Source organism: Diospyros lotus, chromosome 3 (genome assembly GCF_014633365.1).
Source record: "Diospyros lotus cultivar Yz01 chromosome 3, ASM1463336v1, whole genome shotgun sequence".
NCBI classification, from domain to species: Eukaryota; Viridiplantae; Streptophyta; class Magnoliopsida; order Ericales; family Ebenaceae; genus Diospyros; species Diospyros lotus.
Genome location: NC_068340.1, coordinates 8194571 through 8217069, shown reverse-complemented (window position 1 = coordinate 8217069; position 22499 = coordinate 8194571). Strand labels below are relative to the sequence as shown.

The 22499-nt window shown below is 40.0% G+C and overlaps 1 protein-coding gene across 1 annotated transcript; it reads left to right on the top strand.

Moving 5' to 3' along the window:
- The first annotated feature begins 15351 nt into the window (after window positions 1–15351).
- Window positions 15352–16353, top strand: LOC127796809 (uncharacterized). Its single transcript, XM_052329210.1, has 2 exons — window positions 15352–15931; window positions 16007–16353. The coding sequence occupies exons 1-2, from the start codon at window positions 15352–15354 to the stop codon at window positions 16351–16353; spliced, it is 927 nt and encodes a 308-aa protein (XP_052185170.1).
- Window positions 16354–22499: the final 6146 nt, after the last annotated feature.

Here is a 22499-nt window from a genome sequence, read left to right as displayed (position 1 = left end):
ACACGCATGTGATAATTGCGACAGGTAGGGGTAGATTCGGAATTAAGGTGGACAAAAGAACCGCGGGAAGTTTTGACTTTTGAGGGGTGAGAGGGCAAGTAATGGCAAAAGTGTGAATTGCAAAAAAAGCAGTGGCATAATGTAGGTAGAGAGAGAGAGAGAGAGGAGGGACATTGAAAGAAGGCTCGTCATGAAGTGATTAGGCATCGTATCGCTACACTACACCACCCACTTCCTTTTGGTATCTTCTTCTATCCCACGACGTCAGCAGGGCACCGGTTCTCTGTATCCGCCCAATCCTGTCTTCCAGCGTGTCAAACGCCCGATGCTTTTTGTGTCGCTGCCCGTGATTTTAGCGGAGGGATTAAAACAAGCAAACTTCTTTCTCGTCCTCTTGCCACGTGCCGAAACAGGACGGGAGCCATTTGGCTTGGCCTGCACAGCTCCTTCCTTAAATCAAACTTCAACTTCCACCACCTTATCAGTTCGCAATAGGGCACAGATATTTATAATATTTATCTAGATTTTTTAATATAAAATAAAATTAAATAATCATATTTATTCTTTTGGCATTTAAAGTTATTCTTAAAAAATTATAAACAAGTTATAAAAAAAATATATACTTTTAGACAATGGTTAAAGATTATGGGATCATGCTACATGTACATCATTTTTGTACATTTTGGGCTACACAAGGGGTATTATGACCAAAATACCCTGCGCCTCTCCATGAGCCTCACGCGCCTCTATGCGCCTCATGAGGGGTTTTTTGTCATAATACCCCATTTTGTAGCCTAAAGTGTACAAAATGAGTGTACCAATAGTATTTTTCAAAGATGCAGTAACGGAGCTGTAATTAAATAAATATAAAAGTAATGAAGCACTTGGGGGTGGGGTGGGGTGAAGTGGTGGGTCGGATTTTAGCCAAATTAAGCAACCTACCAAAGGATGGCAATCAGAGCGAGCGATAATGGCTGAGGGGAGAGGAGAGGAGAAATGGGAATAATGGAATGGAATCAATAGTGGTAGTAGTGAGTAGTGACTAGTGATACCTATCCTATCCATCCATCCATCCATCCATCTATCTATCTCCTTTTCATCAATACTGCTTCATAAAGTCTTGCTTTAATAGCTGCACTGATTGTCTATCACTTTCTACATGCTACTCCACACTCATATAAAGCACCACACCAGCATTAATGCTTCATGATTCTCATTTTTCCATTTTAAAATGAGTAATGTAAAAACATGTTAGCCAATAATAATAATAGTATATAATTTTTTAAATTTTTTAATAAAAAACATCACGTAACTAATAATACCATCATCAGTTATAACTTCTAACATTATTTTTTTAAAATATCTATATTAATTAATAAAATAATGATTAATAGATATTTTTGAATCATTAGGGTAATAGTGTCATTTAAGATTCTTTTGCTAATATTATGAAATTAAGGACTAATGAGCATTTCATAAGTTAGAACGTGGACTATAAAATAATGTTACGATTGAATTGATGCTACGCTTGCTTGCTTGCTTGACAATTATTAATTATAATAGAATAGAATAGAATAGGAACATATCCTGTCCCAAGGGAAGAGGTAACTGAGGGTAGGAAAAGGAATATTAAATTCCCAATTAACTTAAATAATCAATCAAATCCAACGTGACAAGTGAGTTCCCACGTTTGTTGAGTGCTATACTCAACCTTCCCAAATTTTTCAAACCATTCAATTAATCTCAATCAACTCTTATTTTAGTCTCAATTAAAATTTTTAAAACTCTTAGAACATGCTCAGTTTTAGAAAAAATATTTTTTTAGTTTTTAATCTTAATTTTGTAATTTATAATTAAAATTATGTTATAACATTTTGTATTTTAAAAAATTATGGTATTTATTTTCTACGAATTTAAGAATATCAAAAATATATTTTTCAATTCATAATATAAAATTAACAAATTGAATTTTTTTATTTTTTAAAAATTAAAAGTGAAAAAAAAATATTTTTTTACAACTAAACAGGCTCTTAAATATCTGGTCGAACTCTTGTCGTGTGTAGAATTTGATTTTTTTCAATTTATTGTTGGTTTTATTTAATTTGTATTTGATAATTTATAATTTAATATTCCAATTTATCAGCTAAGTGATTGATAATTGGAATATATCTTATACCTATAAAGAATAATAATATAAAGTTAATGTTTAAATTTAATATTTGACCAACTATTCTTTTTAACAATCTTAATAGAATCATTAATTACACGGGGTAGGAGGATATAAAACCTTCAAAAAATTTCAGAATATTGTGGCCCTTGAAGGCATTCCACAAAGTTTCTACAGGAAAGTTGGAAATGGAATAGGAAAAATACTAACCAAAAAAATTAGATAATAATAGCAAAAGTGAAACCTTTACTTTATCCCCTATGTAGGGTTTAAGAGTAACAATTAAGTGGAATGCTTTAATATATATATATATAAGAGCTATATCACTTGATTTGATATTAAATTTTAAATCAACACCTTGTTTAGTAGATTTAGATCAATTTATTGGGTTTAGACTGGTAATAAATTAACTTAAAAAAATCTTGAATCGATCCAATAACAAAATATGTTTAAATGGGTCGATGTGAAATTCAAAATCAAAATTGACCCATTATGACCCATTAATTGAAATATTCGTTAATTTTTAAAACATCCTCAACAACATTTTTAATTTCTATTTTTTATTTTCTTCTCATATTCATGTATTTTTGTTATTAATATTTTGATTATTTTCCAATCATGGATGATGAATGCCCTATTATTAGTTTATATATTTTGACTATTTTGAATTGTTCAAAAGAATAAGAATGAAACTAATCGCTTAATTAGTAATTTGTGAGTTATTTTATTTTTAAATTTAATATTTTAGTTAATATTCAAATTTAAATAAATATTTAAATAAATTAACGGGTGAACTTGATTTGTATATATTTGTATATGTTAACCTTAACGGGTATTTAACAAGTTAAGTTATTAACTTGTTTAATAAACATATTTAGATTCAAGTTAAAAGGTATTAAACTAATAAATTAACAAATTAAGCTCGGAATGAGGCGTAATAGATCACAAGTCAGTAATAACCCAACTTGAATCCAATCTATTTACTCCTTCTAACATATCATTTTTATTTGAATAATGCTAGGAGTGATGACTCATAGCATTATTTTTTTTATTTTTATGTTTAGACTCTAAAACAAAACAAAACTCTTTACCAGCTTATCAAACTTCTTAATTAACTTGGAGAGTACATTAACCAAAGTGTTAACAGCTGTAACCTTGCAAAGAAGAGAGAGCAATCAGCAACGGCAAGCCAACCTGTTGTCTGCTTTGTCTCTCTTCAAGTTCCAAAAGTTATGGTGGCTGTCCTAAGTCTTGTTTGATTCACGTTACATTTTGGAACATTGTTGGTTGTTTAAAGTCACGGAATATATTGATTAAAGTATAACAAATACAAATAAATAAATCAAATGAACCTAATTTGGCAAATGGCAATGCTTCCCATTCCCATTCCCAGCCCCCAATTTTGAAATTTGGAAAAGTGAGAATTATAAAGAAGGAAAAAGAATGTCCAAAGATGACTCCCTCACCCTCAGAGACTGACAAGTGCCAACCAAACCCCACTGAGCGTTGGGGGTGGGGCCCATCTTTAAATAAAAGAATTGTTACACCTGACCCTGACCTGACCTGACCTGGTTTTTATATTTTAAATTTATATTAATAGTAATAATAATAATGAATAGTAATGTTAGGGAGAGGGCATAAGAAATGGAAAGAAAGCGACAAGTAAATGAAGAGTGTCCGAACAAGGCATGAGGATTATTTACAGTTACAGATAAATAAATGGAGTCCCATTATATCATAATTAGCTTTTTGCAATAATTTAGAGCGACATGCCAACCAATTGACGTCGCAAACCAAACACGGCCGAAGATGGTCAGTTGGTCCACCAATTGCTGACACATATCGACGCCAAGCAAGAATAAAGCTTTTAGTTTTAAAGGCATTATTATCTCTCTTTCTCTCTCTCACTCTCCTTTCCAATTCCAAACCAACCGCTTAACTGGACGCCACCATGCTGCTGATATTAATATTTAATATCAAATTTTACAAAAATATAAAACTAAATGATTTCTAATAAAGTATTCAAACACAAATCAAATGTAATTATTAATTAATATAAAGCAAGCACCTGAATCCAATAATATAAAGTTAAATAAATAGAATTTTAAGAATAATTTTAGTTTTTTATTTTAAGAAGGCAGATAATCGAACGTGGAGATTAAAGTGAGTAGACAAATGAGGATTAAGGTTATAATAATAATAATAATAATGGGAATATTATTATATTAGATTAGTTTAATTTTTTGTGGGAACAATTGTATGGTGGGTCCCGCGGGCATTAAGTGCATGCGATTGGGATTCATCCACGTGATTGTTGGTGGGAAGTCGCGTGCCTTGTTCTTCCTAAACCTAATCACTACTCACAGTACGTAGTGCCCACCTAAGAATGGACCTATATAGCTTGCTTTTTAAATAATCAAAGATTAATTAACTCCACCTCTAGAGAAGCTGGCTTCGTGGATTGTAACCTAATTAAATAAAAACATATAATTAAGGTGTAAAATCTAATTTCGCTATGTCTAAAATTTATATATATTTATAGTTCCTTCACGACCAAGAGAGGACGATCGGAGACGGGGTGCGGGTTTCGACGATGGGTCCGTTCGGGGGGCAATTAGTACCTGCAAGCACTCCGACGATCAAGTGAATAAGAGAGTAAAAAGAGACAGTGTATCAGTAAACCAGAAATCAGAACATACATTGACTCTAAAGAGAGCTGGTTGATATAGGAGAAAGAAACGTCCTTTTGCATGCATGCGTCGTGCGTTTGTAGGTGATGTGACTGCCTATCCGGCATAGGTGGAGGTTCCCAAGTGGTAGTATGGTGGCAACGGGACCTTTATTAATGTGAATGAGATCCGCCATTAATGAGGACAGGATCTGTGGCTGCCGCGTGGATATCAGTGGGATTGCAATGATACCATGGTAGGCTGGCACTGAGCCGAGATTGATCCTGATGATAGGGCCAAGATTGGGCCTAAGGAAAGGGCTGAGATTGGGCTTAAGGAAAGGGCCGAAATTGGGCCTGTACGGTCCACAGCCCCCCAGGTTGGAGGCTTGAGTAACGAGTGTTCAAGCTAGAGAAGGGAAGTTCGAGTAGTTTTCGCTATATGTGCTAGTTTTGGAGAGTTGGATTAAGTGGGACCGAGGCAGTCGGTTGAGCTAATTTTTTCTTTGCTGGGATAGCGACTTTAGAGTCATTTTGAGGGTGGCCCGAAATGAGTAAGCAGAGTAGTTTTCTCTATGCGCTGACCGGCGCTGCACGTGGCTTCGGGATTCGAGGGCGCTTTTCTTGGAAGGGGAAGGCGTTAGTCGAGTAACGTCCAAGTGTGAAGGGTGGCTAACCACCGTGAGTGTGCATCGGTGGGGTCTCGTACTGCCGGGACACGTTCGAGGTATGGTCGGGTTCTTGCTCATGCACGTTATCTAAATTTGAGGAGGAAAGGTAGCGCTTTCCCTAGCGAAGCCTTGAATATGTTTCTGGGGTTCTAGCTATAGCTGGACTCTATCTTTTTGCAGGGTGGAGATTGACCCTAGTGGCAGGGAAAACTCTCTAATGCGTACACCGCGTGGGACTTTGGGATATGGAGCGCTATACCAAAAAGGTGTGCTGTCGTAGGCGTGTGCGACGGCTTCTGATTCCTTTGAGAAACTTGAATGCGCTACAGATGCGTGAAAAGTGGCGCATTTCTAATGATCTACTAAGCGTCTGATGGCATTTTTCCTTCTTTTGGACACAACGTGCGAAACGGAATAAAAGATGCATTCCTTTGCCTCTGAGTTTTTCATCGTCTCTTACTCAAAGATGCACTACATTCCCAAATCTTCTTCCCGTTTGCTCTTCATGGGTAGAGGTAGCTTTTTGTTTTTAATAGAAGGATGTCGAAGGTTATCCTTGCTGGTTATCAAAGGGACGGTGGCAATAACGCTGAAGGAGGCGCTATTTTCCCGATTGTCGGTCTGATATCTTCCATTGCTGGCTCCGCTCTTCTGATTGCTCATGATGAGGGGCGATCATCGATTGGGAAGCGTCTGAGGGGCACCGGGGGGGGGGGCTGAGTCATCTACTAGAGCATTGGGGGACCGTCAGGCAACGTACCGCCGAATGGAGGATCGAGTTTTGGGGGTTTTGGCGGAGTATCGGGTGTTGGAGTTCGGGTTTCACTTGGAGGCCGCTGCCCTCAGGTGATCGCATCAAGAGGAGGTGGAACGTGTCCAAGAGGCGACGTAAGGCAAGGCAAGAGAGAGGGTGGCCAAGGAAAACGCTAATTTGTGTTAGCGACTGAAGGAATCAGAAGCATCGTGGACTCGTTGTTGCAAGGTCATAAGCCGTCTTGACTGCCAGAGAGAAGATGCCAGGGCGGCACTCCGTGCTTCAAAGGCGGAGGTTGCCCATCTACGAGCGGCACTCGGGGCCACCCAATCGATGGCGGAGGCTAGTAGGACTCTAGTGTTGGAGGCTACTGACGAGTATCTGAAGGGCTACAAGGAAACTCTTCTCCACGTTCGAACTTTGTTCCCCAACTTAGACCTGCAAGCCGTATATGAGGGTCGAAGGCGGCCGTCTTGTTGACCCGACCAAAGGGGCACATGCTGAGACTTCAAGGGAGATTCTCGAGGTGGGCCGAACTGGAGGAGGTGTTGTCGATGATGCTGAACCCCTAGCCAAGCTGGGCTAATTTATTGCTTTCTTTTGTTGCAGTAGTATAGGTTTTTGTAATGATTTCTTGACTTTGTCTAGTCTTGTGGTATTATGACTTTTCCTATCTTTTGACTTGTCATTCATGTTGGAATGCCTTATTTTTCATTTTCGCAAAGCGCCTTCCTTGTTTCTTTTTGGTACAGCATACTTACTCCTTTTTTTTTTTTTTTTTGCGCTTGATTGCGAACGTGGTGGCTCTTGAGCTGGATGGTATGGTTGGTGCCCAATCCTAGAACTTGGGGTGCCAATGTTTGAGTTTGGCAGAGGTTTGGGGGGGGGGGGAGGGGGAACTGCGTGTGTAGTGCAAGCTTCGAGGTTATAGATGAGGCAACGTTTCAATGCCGAACGCATTATCTTGGCGAAGCGCTTCGTCTTTCAGACGTTTTTATTAACACAAAGGGAGTGCTGATTGGTCAGGGTAGGAGTGGTTTTTCGTTTTTCGAGGTAGGGATATGGCTGCATTGATGGCGTAGTTTTTAAAAGTCTGGCCGTATTTAATTCTTAGGAGACAGTGAGGGGCTTTTGTCCATTGCGGGATTGTGTTTATAAAAGGGGAAATGGTTTCCCTTCATGCTATCTTTGCCTGCTTGCATCTTTGTTCTGGGAGACTAAAGAAATGTGGTTGGTGTTTTACGGCGGGAATTTGTCATTTGGGTAGGGTGTTTTTACTGGTGGACTTTTGGGTGGCAATTTCTTGAGTGGTATGGCAGGGGCCGAGAGGTTTGTGGTTAAGTGCATTAAGACGAGGGCAGTACTAGGATGGGTGAGACATGTCATGTCTAAAATGGGTGATGTGGCTTTCTCGGAGTTCACCTCTAGTGGAAGTATCATGCTCTAGCGTCCAAGGGTTTGGGCCATTAACGTCGATATTATCAGGCTGGAGTCGGGGATTGTCTGCCAGCTCCAAGGTTGATATTTGAAAATGTCGGGGTCACCTAGGCGACGGGTAGTCTCGAATTTTCATCAGAAGCAGCGGCCGTACTGGCAGAATCCGACCCCTTTGAGGGCAGAATTCGACCCCTTTGAGAGCATGATGTCAGGCAGTACAAAAGGGTTCCAGCCATTCTTAAGCGATTTATGGGAAAAGCGATTGTTAATGATCTAGAGGAGTGCGTTCTATAGCGACTGCCACTTGACCTTTCTTTATCCATTTTCTTGTCTTGTGTTAGGTTTCTAGGCATTTATATCATGCGACAGTTTTAGTGTGATAGGCAAGTGTAGCGTAAAATTATTATAGATATGAGACTTGTAATTAGATGTAAAATTTTTTGTAATGAAATGTAAGTGTCTTCTTGGTACCTTATTTTTTGTTGTGTCCTGGTGCAAAATATTCTAGGGTCGGACCGAGGGAAACCTAAGGCCCGGGGTGCCTATTTGTTACAAGTACAACTTCGGGATTGGATCGAGGGAAGCCCAAGGTCTGCACGGGGCGAACTAACCATGTCGGTATAGGTCTCGAGCACGGTTTAAAAGAGGATCGAGTCTAGTCGAGGTCATGTGCGCCTGTTTTATACAAGGCGTGGCTCGATAGGGTCGATGAGGGCTCGAGGTGCCTAAAGCAATGATGGGGCTATGCCTATGCTTTGTACTTGTTTCTGAAATTGCTTCACAAAATGTAGAGTTTTTGGCATACCTTGTTATTTCGATTTACTTTGGTAGTGGCTCGCTCGAGCATGTGTTTGTTTGGGATATGCGCTTTGTGAGTCGAGGTTGGAGGTGACTTGCTCTTGCGCTTATTTGATCAAGCAGGGCTAGTTGAAGTGGTCTCGAGGTGATGGGATTATGTCGGAGCTTATGGAGGGGTGCTAAAGGAAAGTCCATGTTTCCACTTTTACGAAGCTATGACAAGTAATAAGTGTAATCAACCGTCTTTATTTAGCCAGAAATATTGCAATAATGAGTCCCTAGAAGTATGCCTGCTCAATTGGGGTGCGTCCTTGCTTTCTCATGTCGCGGACTCAGCTAGGTAGCGGGCTCTGCTGCTGATATTGATCCCGATACGACACTTGTGCCACAGATAGCTTGTTTTGGGCAAGAGTTTGGTTATTCTAGGTGAGGCTCTATCTCGGGTCGACATTGGTTATCTGCTGGTTGGTTTTGTTTTTCCAACTCTGTCATGTGGACACTGGGTGCGGGACCTGGCCATTTGTCCTTGCTGCTTGACCATTGTTTTTAGGAGTGTCACTTCCCCTGATATTCTTACCGAGCTCAGGGTTTCAGATCTTGAGACTGTCGTGGTAACATTGCCAAGCCTATTTTTTGTCGGCATGAATAGTTCAAACCTTGGTGTTTGTTACCGGGAACTTCATGGCTAGATGAGGAGTGGACACTACTGTGCCTAATTTGTTGAGAGGAAGGGCGGCCTAGCAGCACGTTGTATGGTGTTCGATAGTTGACGACTAGGTATCGGATGCAGATTGTCTTGACAAGGGGAGCTGTCCGAAATGAAGTTAGTAAATCGATGTAGCCCTTGACGCTTACATGTTCTCTTGAAAAATCAATCAGGTTTCCATCGAATGGTCTTAATCCCCCTCTCGGGGATTCCCATCTTCTTCAGGGTTGACAAGTATATCAGGTCGGCTGAGCTGCCTTGATCTATGAGGAATTTCTTCACTAAGAAGTTGGCAGCGACAACCGAGATTACCATGGGATCGTAAAGGTTTTTGTCGATTCCTTCAAAATCCTCCTCAGTAAAGGAGATTGTGGGGGTGGTGAGGGATTCTCCTTGGTTTCTTTCTGGCGCCATCTATTGACATTACTTCTCGGAGATGTCATTTTCTTGCCGAGCTTAACTCTCCCCCGCCTATAAAGTCTCCAGAGATGGTATTAATAACCTCGACTACTAGGTTTCCTAGAGGTGGTCCAATGTTTTGTCCGTCACCTGCTTGATACCACCTTTGAGGGCTACGACTCCTTTGCCTTCCTGGTTGCCCTAGGGGGATTGCCTCTGGTCTGGTCTGTAAACGTATTAATAGAGGTAGCCTTCCTTGACTAGCTGCTCTATTTGGTCTTTTAGGGCATCGCACTTCTTAGTCGTGTGTCCAAACATGCGGTGGTAATCATAACGCTTGTTGGTATCGGTGTTGCAGCGAGAAGGTCGTTGTTCACTGATATCTGGGAGGGGGATGACTCTGGCATTGTAAACTTCTCGAAAAATTTGGTCCTGCCTTGTTATGAGGGGGGTGTACACGTTGTAGTGTAACCAGGGTGGCTCTAAGGCCCGAGGCAGTTCTCTCCGCCCTTTGTTGTGATCCCGACCTTCTTGGATTCAGTGGGGGTCCTTTTTGTGGTTGTGTTGATGCCGGGGAGGAGGTCTTGGCTGGGGGGCCGGTTTTGGTTGTACTTGCAACTCAGCTTTCGCATGTCGGGTAACCGAGGCTTCTTCCATGTTGATGTACCCTACCGAGCGTGTTCTAAAGTCAGCCAGGGTGGCGGGGGGCTTTCGGGCCAGTGAATCGATGAAGGGACCTACTTTTAATCTAGCCGTAATAGTGTGTAGGGACATCGCAGGGTTGAGATATTTGATCTAGAGAGCTTCTTGAAAGAACCTGTTCATGAATACCCGTAAAGGCTCGTGTTCGCCCTGTTTCAAGTTGATAAGACTGGCCGAGGTCCTGCGATGGGCTCGACAAGTGGAGAAATGAGTTAGAAAGTGGGTGGCTAGCTCGGAGAAGTCGTGGATAGAATTCGGCTCTAAGGACGAGAACCATAACATGGCCAATTTTCTCAAGGTGCTAGGAAAGGTCTGGCACATGATCGGGTCCAAGTTTCCACTTATCAATATGGTGGCACTGAAGGTGGTGAGGTGATCTTGGGGGTTGGTGGTGCCATCATAGGGTTCTAAGGCGTAGGGAGGGCGGAAGCTGTTGAGTAGGGGAACAGTCGTGATGAACTTAGAGAATGGATGGCTATGGGAGTACAGGCATGCAGAAGGTGAGGGAATTAGGGTGTGAGTAGCCTGGTGGTGTTGGTGATGACTGTCTTTTGCATCATAGTCAGTTCGCTTGTTGGGTTGGTTACGCTGCTAGTTTTGTGTTAATTCGGCACCTCAATTGTGGAGTTGCTCGATTGTCTGGAGAAGCACCTCTATGACAGTCAGATTTTGTGGAGGGTGATCGGAGTTATTTGGCTTTTGGGCAAGGGTGCTTCTGGTTTGCACCATGGCGTGGTAGCGGGGAGTTGGTTCAAAAGGCTTTTTTAAGCTTATGGGGTAGGCAAGTTTTACCGGACTCCACAGTAGGCGCCGGATGTTCCTTCTTGACTAAGAAAGGACGATCGAAAGCCGGGCGTAGGCTTTGGCGACGAGTTTGTCCGAGGGGCGGCTGGCACCTGTAAGCACTCCGACAGCCGAGTAAGTAAGAGGGTGAAGAAATGCAGTGTATCAATATGTTAGAGATCATAATATACATTGGCTCTACAGAGAGCTGGTTGATATAGGAGAAGGAAATGTCCTCCTGCATGCATGCGTCGTGCGTTTATAGGTGATGAGACTGACTATCTGACGTCGCCGATGGAGGTTCCTAGGTAGTAGCATGGTGGCGATGGGACCCTCATTAATGTGGATGAGACTCACCATTAATGAGGACAAAATCTGGGGTTACCGTGCGGATATCAGTGGGATTGTAATGATGTCGTGGTAGGTTGGCACTGGGCCGAGATTGGTCCTAAGGAGAGGGCCGAGATTGAGCCTAAGAAGATGGTTGAGATCGGGTTTGGAGGGTCCATTTATAAATATATATATATATATATAATTAAGCTTAATTAGGAGGTTGAAGAAAAACAAGCACGTGATGATAGGCATGTCTGTCCGGTGGGCACGTGCGATGTTAAGGCGATGGGGCAGGCATACAAGCGTGGCAACATATATCTATCTATCTATCTATCTATATAGGAAGTGAAGATGGAGTCGAGAAAGCGATGACAAAAAAAAAGCGACAGGTAAGTTTAAACAGGCAGCCGGTAGGCTACGTGGCATCCGGAGCTTGCTGGGCTTGGTTAATTGGGTTAGGGATAGGATAGAAAAGGACTTACCAATATTTATTTATAAATAGTCTTCAATAAATAATAATTGAGTTTGAGATTGAGATTGATATTGTGATTGAGGAAGTTAATGTTTTTTTTTTCTTTTAAGTTGTCAGATTAATTCATTGAGTTTGAAAATTTTAATTATATAATTTTTTAATTGGTTTAAATAAATATTAAATATTATTATTAAATCTTACCTGAATAATAATGCCCAATAAATTTATTTATTTATTTGTTGCAGGGCAAAGCCAGGCAAGGAGGCAATTGGTTGCTTCAATTCAATCATTGTGGTGAGCTCTGAGTCTTAGTGCCACAAAAGGAAAAAAAATTAAAGATGTGTCGTTTTTGGATCTCTAAAATGGCCGACGCGGCGACTGTCATGGCTCTTAGGGGCGGGGCGGGGCGCGGCGGGGCAGGGCAGGGCAGAAGGGAGACCGACAGGTGGGTGTTGCATAGCCAACCCAAATAACAATGGGGTAAGGGTAGATTGGGTAATGCATCTCTTTATTTATTTTATTTTGATGTTTTTATTTTTTATTGTATTTCATACTTATAATTTTCAAATATTGAATTTTTATAAAGGGAGAGGCCCAATAAGAAGGAAGTAGATGGGCTAGACAACGAAGGGAGAGCCCAATTAAAATCAGAAACCTGGCTGAATGGGCTCTTGAAAAGGCAGGGCCACTACACTTGCAATGGCATAATTTTTGCTTGTTTAGTGTATGTGGAGAAAATTAGAATATTTGTTACTATTAATCTCAAAAGAATAATATTATTAATTTTAATATTAATAATATTTTGTAGAAAATTAGAATAAAAATAATATTATTAATCTTTAACTTCTCTAATAGAGAAAATTAAATATGTAATTAACTGCACATTAATTTCTCAGTTTTGCTTTTAAATTTATTTTCTTGAAATTTAATTTTTGGAATAGAAATAGAAAATTAATGGTAGAATTATTATAGGATATAGATATTGAAAAAATAAATTATTTTTTGTATTTCAAACATGTATTTGGATTTTATATTTTAAAAATCATAGCATTTATTTTCAAAAAATTTTAAAAATATCTTTTTGATGTTCTCCAATTCATAGTATAAAAATTAGAAAATTCAATTTTTATTTTTTAATTAAAGATTTGATCATTCAATTAAAAATTAAATTAGCAAATATTTTCTGTAAATAGATATGCCCTGAAATTTTCAATTAGCGCAATAATTATTTGGCCAAATAATTACAAATTAAAAATAATTGCATCCTAGAAATTGAAAAAAAAAAAATCCTTCATGAAACAATATTTTGATTTACATTGATTACCACCTCTAAAGCACGGAGACAGAGAAAACGGACCAAAATATTTTTGGGTCATTTTTATAATTTGCAAAACGTTCTCTGACCATCTTGCAAATTACATAAAAAGAGTAATTCTACATTGCCCAAATAACTCGTACCGACGCTTTATCGAAACCAAATTCGCGTGATATTTTGACTGACAATCTCGTCATTTTAATTTATTTCAGCAACCACAAATTTTATCAACAGAAGCGCCAATGTTCCCTTTTTCGAGCAGAGTACAACAGGCCTTCTCCATCTTCCTCCCTCAAGCACAACCTCCAACCTCCTTCGCATAACCTTATTCCTCCTTTCTCCTCGCCGACAGCCTCTCATCGCCAGCACAACAAACCCCCTCATTCTTCCTCCTTCCTCGCCGCCAGCACAGCAAACCCCCTCATTCTTCCTCATTCTTCCTTGCCACCAGCACAACAAGCCCCCCATTCCTTCCTCTTTCTTACTTTTTTTAGTTTATATCTTGATTAAGAATCGCTGCTAATAAACTCACTGGTGACTTTAAGATTGCGACATCATTCACTCTCCCAATGTTATTAGGGTTGAAAATAACGACAATTTAAATGCTTAAATGGGTGGGTTAAGTAAATAAACGAGTAGTGGCACTGCTAGTGCTAGCCAGTAGCCATGGGAAAAGATGTGGTTGAGACATCTCTCCCATCTCAATGCTGTAGGAGGCAATGCCCATTTTCTCCATGATTTGTTTGGCAGCTAAACGAAAATGTAAATGTTATTAACAATGACAGCTTTGAGTGTATATCTTACACAAATATATATATATATATAATAACAACAGTCATATGATTTTTCAGATTCTACTGCTTATTCTTAGAATTTCTCTAGGATAAAGCAGGTCTATTGATTGATAATATATATGTCAGTAGAGGAGACAGACGTCGAAGATGGAGGGGATGTACATGGCAGTAGAGAGAAAGGGAGATAGGAAGACAGTGGACAGAGGGAGAATGAGGAAGAACTCACCAGACAGCCTTCAATGGTAGATTTGTAATATTTTTGAGAAGTGAGGGGTAATTTTGTCAGAGTAATTTGATTTCGGTAAGGCGTCGGTACGAATTATTCGGGCAATGTAGAATTGCTCTACATAAAATGGCAAAAAACTTGCTCCTGGCAACAGTTGCTCACAAATGAATCCCAAGGCTCCCTTTTGCCCTCTATTTTCAGTCTTTTTTCTTCTTCTTCTTCTTATTCTTCTTCTTCTTTCCATGTTTTGTTTTCGAATTCTGAAGTCCCATCACTCGATTGAGCGCTTGCTACTCCGGGTGCTCCTTCGTCACCGTTCCCTCGCTTTTGATTTCGGTCACCGCTGCTTCTTACTCCTTTATCGTTCCTTCACCGAAGATCATCACTCCCTCGATCGTCGAATCCCAAAGATCAAGTCTTGTTGTCGATCGTTCCTTTTCGTAATCATTGCTGATTGTTCCTTCTCAGGTAGTTGATCATTCCTTCTCTAAGGCTATCTTCAACCACACTCCTTATCTTACTCCCTATTATATTATAAATAATTCACTCCCTATTCTGATTTTGCCTAAAAAATTGTGCGTGCTCCAACTACATTCCCTATCTCACTCTTTATCCTACTCCCTATCTCACTTATTTATTAAAATTTTTTAATTCTAATTATTTTACCTCACTTATAATTTTTATTACTATAAAATTTATTAGTTATTTGATAATTTAATAATAAATATGACGGTAATAGATTTTTATAATATTTAATATATTTTTAAATAAATTTACTAATATTTTTTAAAAACAATTATTTAACAAAATTAATTAAAATATTTTTATAATTAAAAATTAATATTTTAAACAACAATCATATTCCAATGGCTATATTCCAATGGAATATTACAATGGTCATATTTTAAACGGTTATATTCTATTGAAAGATTCCAACAACGGTCATATTCCAACGGTTAGATTCCAATGGAGTATTCCAACGGCTATATTCCCTTGAAATATTCCAACAACGGTCATATTTATATGCCTTATAAATAGATGATCCATTGGGTCAAAAAATTTACAATCCACAAATCTATAACACCAACTGTCATCACCAATCTTCAATAATCTTGTTTTAGCCATCATGTCCAACAACATTCGTATGTTCATTCGAATGATCCATGAAGAAATTGAAGATGATAAAGAGGATGAGGCTATTGCTACAGCTTTAGTAGAGCAATATGCTCACCATATGGATCACGACTCTTTTTCACATCACGGTGGATCCGTGCTGAACCACCGTGTCATTAATCGCAATAGAGCTGAAGGTCATGAGAGGCTTTATCGTGATTATTTTGCAGATTCACCAATATATCCATCACAATTATTTCGCAGAAGGTTTCGTATGCATCGATCATTATTTCTACGAATTCAAGCAGCAATTGAAACACATGATCAATATTTTGTTCAAAGATTTGATGCTGTAAGAGTTCCCGGATTATCATCACTCCAAAAAATGACAGCTGCATTAAGAATGCTCGCATATGGATCACCTGCAAATGCTGTGGATGAATATGTTAGGATTGGCGAAAGTACATCAATAGAGAGTTTGAAGAAGTTCGCGAAAGCAGTAGTTGAAATATTTGGAGAGCAATATTTGAGGCAGCCAAATACGAGTGACATCACAAGGTTGATGAGCGTGGCTGAGCAGCGTGGGTTTCCAGGTATGTTGGGTAGCATTGATTGTATGCATTGGAAGTGAAAAAATTGTTCAACTGCATGGCATGGAATGTATACAGGTCATGCCCGTGAACCAACGATTATTTTGGAAGCAATAGCTTCTTATGATCTGTGGATATGGCATGACTTTTTTGGATTACTAGGATCATTAAACGATATTAATGTGGTAGATAGATCCCATGTATTCTTTGAATTGGTAGAAGGTCGCGGTCTTGAAGTTTCGTATACTATCAGTGGACATGAATATACCATGGGATTTTATCTTGCCGATGGTATATATCTCTCATGGCGTACTTTTGTTAAAACCATTCCATCTCCTCAAGGGAATAAGAAGAATTTTTTTGCTGCACAACAAGAGTTTGCTAGAAAGGACGTCAAACGAGCATTTGGAGTCCTACAATCATGATTTGCAATAGTACGTGGACTGGGACATATGTGGGATGCTGAAACACTCAAATATATAATGACGTCTTGTATCATATTGCACAATATGATAGTTGAAGATGAACGTGATACAACTCATAAAGATGTGGATTTCAACTATGATGCAGTTGTTGCTACTCCAACAATTGATTTGTCTTGCAATCGCACAAGTGAAGTTATGGAGTTCATACAAGTTCACCACCAAATTCGAGACAAACAGACTCATGTACAACTCCAAAATGATCTTGTTGAGCATTTGTGGGAATTGTATGGTAAACATCCGACTTGAAATAAATTAATGTACTTTACTAAATAAATTAATGTATTTCGTTTAATAAATTAATGTACTTCGTTTCTATTGTATTAATAAAAAATAGTTAGTTTCAAAATAACACTCATAAGAAATAGCCATCAATACTAAACACAACATCTCATTACATTACTAAAAGGAAAAGATACATTATTAAATTAATGTTCATGGAGTTCATTTAATCCCAACTTCATACATTACTAAAAGAAAAGATACATATGTTAATCCCAACTACATTTTTACAAATATGATGATCTTGCACGTCGTCTTTTCTGAAGAATTTCAAGTTTGAGCCCGTTGTAATATTCAGTTTGAAATTTACCCATATTACTAGTATCAACGCCCATAATTCTTTCTTCATAAAGTAGCTGTTCTCGCTCTTCCTTTTTTGTTTCTCGATCTTCCCTTTTTTTTTTTTTTCTATTTCCAATCTTTCTCTTTCTAGTTTTAACATCTCATTCGATTGTTTAAGTAATAACATTTTGGACTGCGTTCGCTTTTTAGTAATTTTCGTCAACATTTTTGTAATTGACTTAGTAGGAACTTCTGTTACCTTAGATTTTTTTTTCTGTCCACGTTCTTTTGAAGCATTTCTTCCCATTGGTCGTTCCAATGAAGGCTCATTGATTCGAATATCAAAATCAGACAAGTTCAATGAATCGGGACTAGATGGCGATGATGTTGTAGGACTTGCATGTTCAGAAATTTTTGATTTCTTCTTCGAATAACCCGAGGCGAACTTGGGTGCATGTCGCAACTCATCCCAGCAATGTAGAAATTTGAAAGAAGATTTTTGTAAGCTCTTATACATTTCTACTGCTTCAGAAATCTAGACAGTTAAAAAATAATATTAATAAACCAATGACTAGCAACATGATATTAATAATTATCAACTATCAAATAACGACAGAGGTTACCTTATTTTGTTATGTTGTTCCACTTTGATTTTTGCCATCTATTTGGTTATAGTATCCAGAGAATTTGCTCACTGCAAGTTGAATTGTAGACCAACGATGCATTAGTGAATTAGGATTTCGATTAGATTAAAACTCTTTATATTAATTGAAATAAGCATGAATTCTTTCCCAATACCTTTGTTTTGTTTGATCATTACCGTGTGTAGCATCCATACTAATATTTAGCCATGCTGACATGAGCATTAAATTCTCTTGTGCTGAGAAATTTCTTGTTCGTGGCTTTTTTTGAGTGTTGAGTTCGGATGCATTAAGTTGGGGTGGAGTGGTAGCGACATTCGCGTACTCGTCGTAAATATGTAGATCGTCGTTCAACAAATTTGTGTAATATGGTTCATTATCTCTCTCCATGGAAAGCAAAAGCTAATTGGTCAAACTGCATAAAAGATTACAAAAATAAATACTCTCCTTATGATATAATAAATTAATATTTTAAATATCACATTAAATAATTTAATTGAGTAACTTTGACATCCATTTTTAGGATTATTTTTAAAATAATACATTAAAATAATGCAATACACATATATATAATCAATAATTAAATACACACAAATTAAATAATTAAATACACACAAAATAATAAAATACATACACACAAAATATAAGCATTTTTCTAGTCAATCAAACACATCTTAACTCAAAATCAAGCAAGTCAAAAAATAATTAATAATCAAACAAAATCTTAAGTAATAAAGAACTTCTTAATATTAGAAAATAAATAAATAAAACAAAACAATGAATAAAATTTCTTAACTTGCTGCTAGTGTGCGTTGAACATGCCCAGGAGGAATAGAATTTCTAAATAACTAAAAAATGATTAAAATAATACAAACTCACCTGCTATGCGTTGAAGATGGCCCAGAAAGAAGAAAAAGCCCTCGCTGCTTCGTCTTCTCCGCTCGCTGCAGCTGTTGCACCGTTTTCTCCTCACTCCGTCGGCGGCTCTTTCTTCTCTGTGAACCACCGCTACTCTTTCTTCTTTCCCGCGTCGCCGCTGCTATTGGTGGCTTTCTCGGCCGCTACTACTCTTTTTCGAATCTGATATTCAACACAGATCACTGAGCTTCAAATTTAAGAAACAAAATAAAGCCGTTGAGAAATGTAGGGAGCAAAATATGGCTCCTCAACAGTAGGGAGGGATTTCAAGTTCCACAAAAATTTGAGGAGTGACTTGACTGGTAGGGAGCTACGTTGGAGCAAAAATTTTCTTAAATGCTCCCCAAATTTTGACTTAGGGAGAATGTTTCTTCCGCGTTGGAGATAGTCTACGTAACATCTATCTCTATTCATGCACTGATGGTTACTTTAGTTTCTTAATTTCTTTATGTTCCTTCTCTAAGTTGTGCCTGTTACTTTAGTTTCTTTCTTTATGTTCCTTCTCTAAGTTGTGCCTGATATACATGAGATGTGAGCCATGATTTTCTACAGTCATGTGGGATTCAATCCAGAAATATTTTTTAGATTTTCTTCCCACCAGTTTGTGAACAACGATGGGAGGGTTCAGGGGGTCCTCTCGGGTTCTAAGAAATTTTATAGATAATAACAATTTTTAATCTATAATTTTTTTTTATAAAATCCCATAATATTTTGATGATGGTTTTTGGGATCGACCACCACGTGTCACCTCTACGAATGGATCTCAGGAATCAGACCTCGGACTTGAGGATATCGGACCTCGGGTGTAGAACTTGCAAGACAATGGAGGGTCGGGGCTTGGATCTCCCGGGGTGGACTCCGACGACAAATCAGTAGAGTAAATGCAAGTAGTAGTAAATGAGAGAGCTGTAGAGATTGAATATACTTGGCGAGAGTCCTTGTCTTTTATAGGCGAACCCGTTTTGGGGTACCCGAGATGAGCGGGCACGACTCCCGAGAATCCTGGTCAAATTGGAACGGGTCTTGCGGTTCGATCCGGATTTCCCGGGCTCCGCTCCGGAGTGTTGACTTGCCACGTGTCGGTCTCTCCGGTGATTCACATGGCAGGTGAGACTATTAGCGCGTATGGGTATTCTAGTAATTCTAGGTGGTGCCACATCACTTGCCCCCACTTCTTGAGCCGAGCTGAGAATCTTGCTGGGTCGAGGAGTAACTTAATTTCTGAGTTTATTTGACTGTAAATTTTTCCCAAGGTGCACAAGAGTATTTCTAAGTATGAGACAACCAAACCCCAAACTCTTGAGGTTAGTTTTTTTTTCTTTGCTTTTTCTATTTATATCATTTTTATTTTATTGTTTTTTACTTTTATCTTTCTTTCTCTATTTTTTTTTTTAAATGCATCTTCTTCCTCGGCCAGGCAAAGGTCTGCCTGGCCGAGGCCAGATCTCGGCCTCGGCCATGCCCTGGCCAAGCTCGTCCATGGCTGAGGTGCGGCCAGGACTGACCTGGCCGCCCTCAGCCAAGGCTGGCCTGGCCGAGATCGGCCATGGCCAGCCACCCTTGGGGTGCTTGCCCCTCCTGCTCGTTTGCTTGCTTCTTTTTTTTTTTTTTAATATATAAATATATATATACATATATAGATATATTGGGTCGGCCATGGCCGACCCTTGGGGATCTTGCCCCCTTCCTTACTTTTTCTAATTTTTTTTTAAATGTGTATATATATATAAATACTTTAATGTAAATGCATATATATATGTATGCTGAGGTCGCCAATGGCCGACCTTGGGGCACCTGCCCTTTTTATATATATATATATAAATTTATTAATAACAACAAAATAAGTCGACTAACCAATTTCTTTAGCTTTTCTTTGTCGCAGGTGTGGTTTGAGATTTCTCAATCTAAGTCGCGTCTGTTGAGCTCCTTTTGGCTTGTGTCCAGCTGTGGTTTTCCTTCCCTGACCTCTGTCTTTCTTCTCTTGGTCAGGCTGGGATATCCTCTAGTGGGATTCCTTGGTCTGGCTGATCAGGCTGAGATATCCTCTTGTCAAGATGGGATCCCTTGGTCTCTTGACCTTTGGATTTCAGTCACTCCCACGCAGAAGAGGGTGCTGGGCTTTGATTTTTTTTTTTTGCCGTTAGTCCACCTTCGGCTTGGGAACGGCTTAGGATCCTGACCCTTGGGTTCTTGTCACTCCCTCATCGAGGAGGGTGTTGAGTTTCTTCCGGCCGTTAGTCCACCTTCTACTTGTGGACGGCTTAGGGCACTTGACCCTTGGATTTTAGCCACTCCCTCACGGAGGAGGGTGTTGGGCTAGAGATTTTTCGGGGCCATTAGTCCACTTTGAGGACGGCCTAGGGCTCGTGACCCTTGGATTTTAGCCACTCCCTCGCGGAGGAGGGTGTTGGGCTAGAGTTTTTTCATGGCCATTAGTCCACCTTTTGGGGATGACCTAGGGCTCGTGACCCTTGGATTTTAGCTACTCCCTCACGGAGGAGGGTGTTAGGCTAGAGTTCTTCCGTGACCATTAGTCCACCTTTGGGGACAGCCTAGGGCTCGTGACCCTTGGATTTTAGCCACTCCCTCACGGAGGAGGGTGTTAGGCTAGAGTTCTTCCGTAACCATTAGTCCACCTTTGGGGACGGCCTAGGGCTCATGACCCTTGGATTTTAGCCACTCCCTCACGAATGAGGGTGTTAGGCTAGAGTTCTTCCGTTGCCATTAGTCCACCTTTGGGGACAGCCTAGGGCTCGTGACCCTTGGATTTTTCTTTGGCGAAGTGTTGGCCTTTGTGAGATTGCTGTTAGATGGAGAGAATCCGAAGTCTTGCCATTAGTCGTAAAAGAAAGAGTACAAAGAGGTTCGAGGAATTCTCCCCCTCATTGAAAAAACTTCCTTAAGTTTTGGACATTCCAGGTACGCTTCAAGGGCTTACCTTCCATGTCTTCTAGTCGATATGCCCCCGGACTTAAGGATTCCATCACCTAGTACGGTCCTTCCCAATTTGGAGTTAGTTTATTTGCGTCCTGAGGATGACTCATGTTAAACCGTCACAGTACAAGATCTCTTGGCATGAAACTCCTAGCGTGGACTCGTCGATTGTAGTATCTAGCAATGCGCTGATTATACCCGGCTTGTCGAATTCATGCCAGGCCTCGGGGTTCATCCATCAAATCCAAGTTGCACCTTAGCACTTGCTCAGGGGTTGGTTAGAGCCGAGATGAGGCAGCTCTTCCTTTCCCCTCTTGAGTTCCTGGACTTGCCTCTCCAGGAAACGCAATCGCCCCTCCTACGGAGTCCCTCCTTCTCGTAAGGAGGAAGAAGTAGATCCTGCCGCCTCGGAGGGATGGATTTCCTGGCTCGACTGGCGATTGACAAGGCTCCTGAGTAAGAGGAGGTGACTGGTGCTCCTCCCGCTAAGAGGGCACATGCGGACGATGTTGTTCATTCTGGAGTAGATAATCAGTCAACAACTCAGTTAACTGTTGGACCTAATTTTCCAGCCTGGTGAGTCGGTCATCTGGCATTGGATTGGCCGGAGGTGGTGCATTCTTCCCTTGTGGCTGGGCCTCTAGATTGGCACTAGCTTAGCTACGAGTCACGTCTCTTCGGGGAGCCATGTAGTTAACTATGGCCAGGAGCGAAAGTCGTGTGATACTGGTGGAAAGACCGAGGTTCGAGGTGAGGAGTTGAAGTCCGAAGCGCGAGGTAGGGAAAGAAGAGGCTGGCGAGTCTGGACGTTGGCGCCACGGTGGGCGCCAAATGATGATGGTTTTTGGGACCGACCACCATGTGACACCTCTACGAATGGACCTCGGGAATCGGACCTCGGACTTGGGGATGTCGGACCTCGGGTGTAGAACTTGCAAGACAATGGAGGGTCGGGGCTTGGATCCCCCGGGGTGGACTCCGACGCTCAAATCAGTAGAGTAAATGTAAGTAGTAGTAAATGAGAGAGCTGTA

Excerpts from the sequence above, each read along its gene's own strand:
- LOC127796809 (XM_052329210.1), top strand. The coding sequence starts at position 15,352 with ATGTCCAACAACATTCGTATGTTCATTCGAATGATCCATGAAGAAATT. Across the intron at positions 15,932-16,006 it reads TGAGCAGCGTGGGTTTCCAG|GTCATGCCCGTGAACCAACG; the intron begins GTATGTTGGGTA and ends GAATGTATACAG.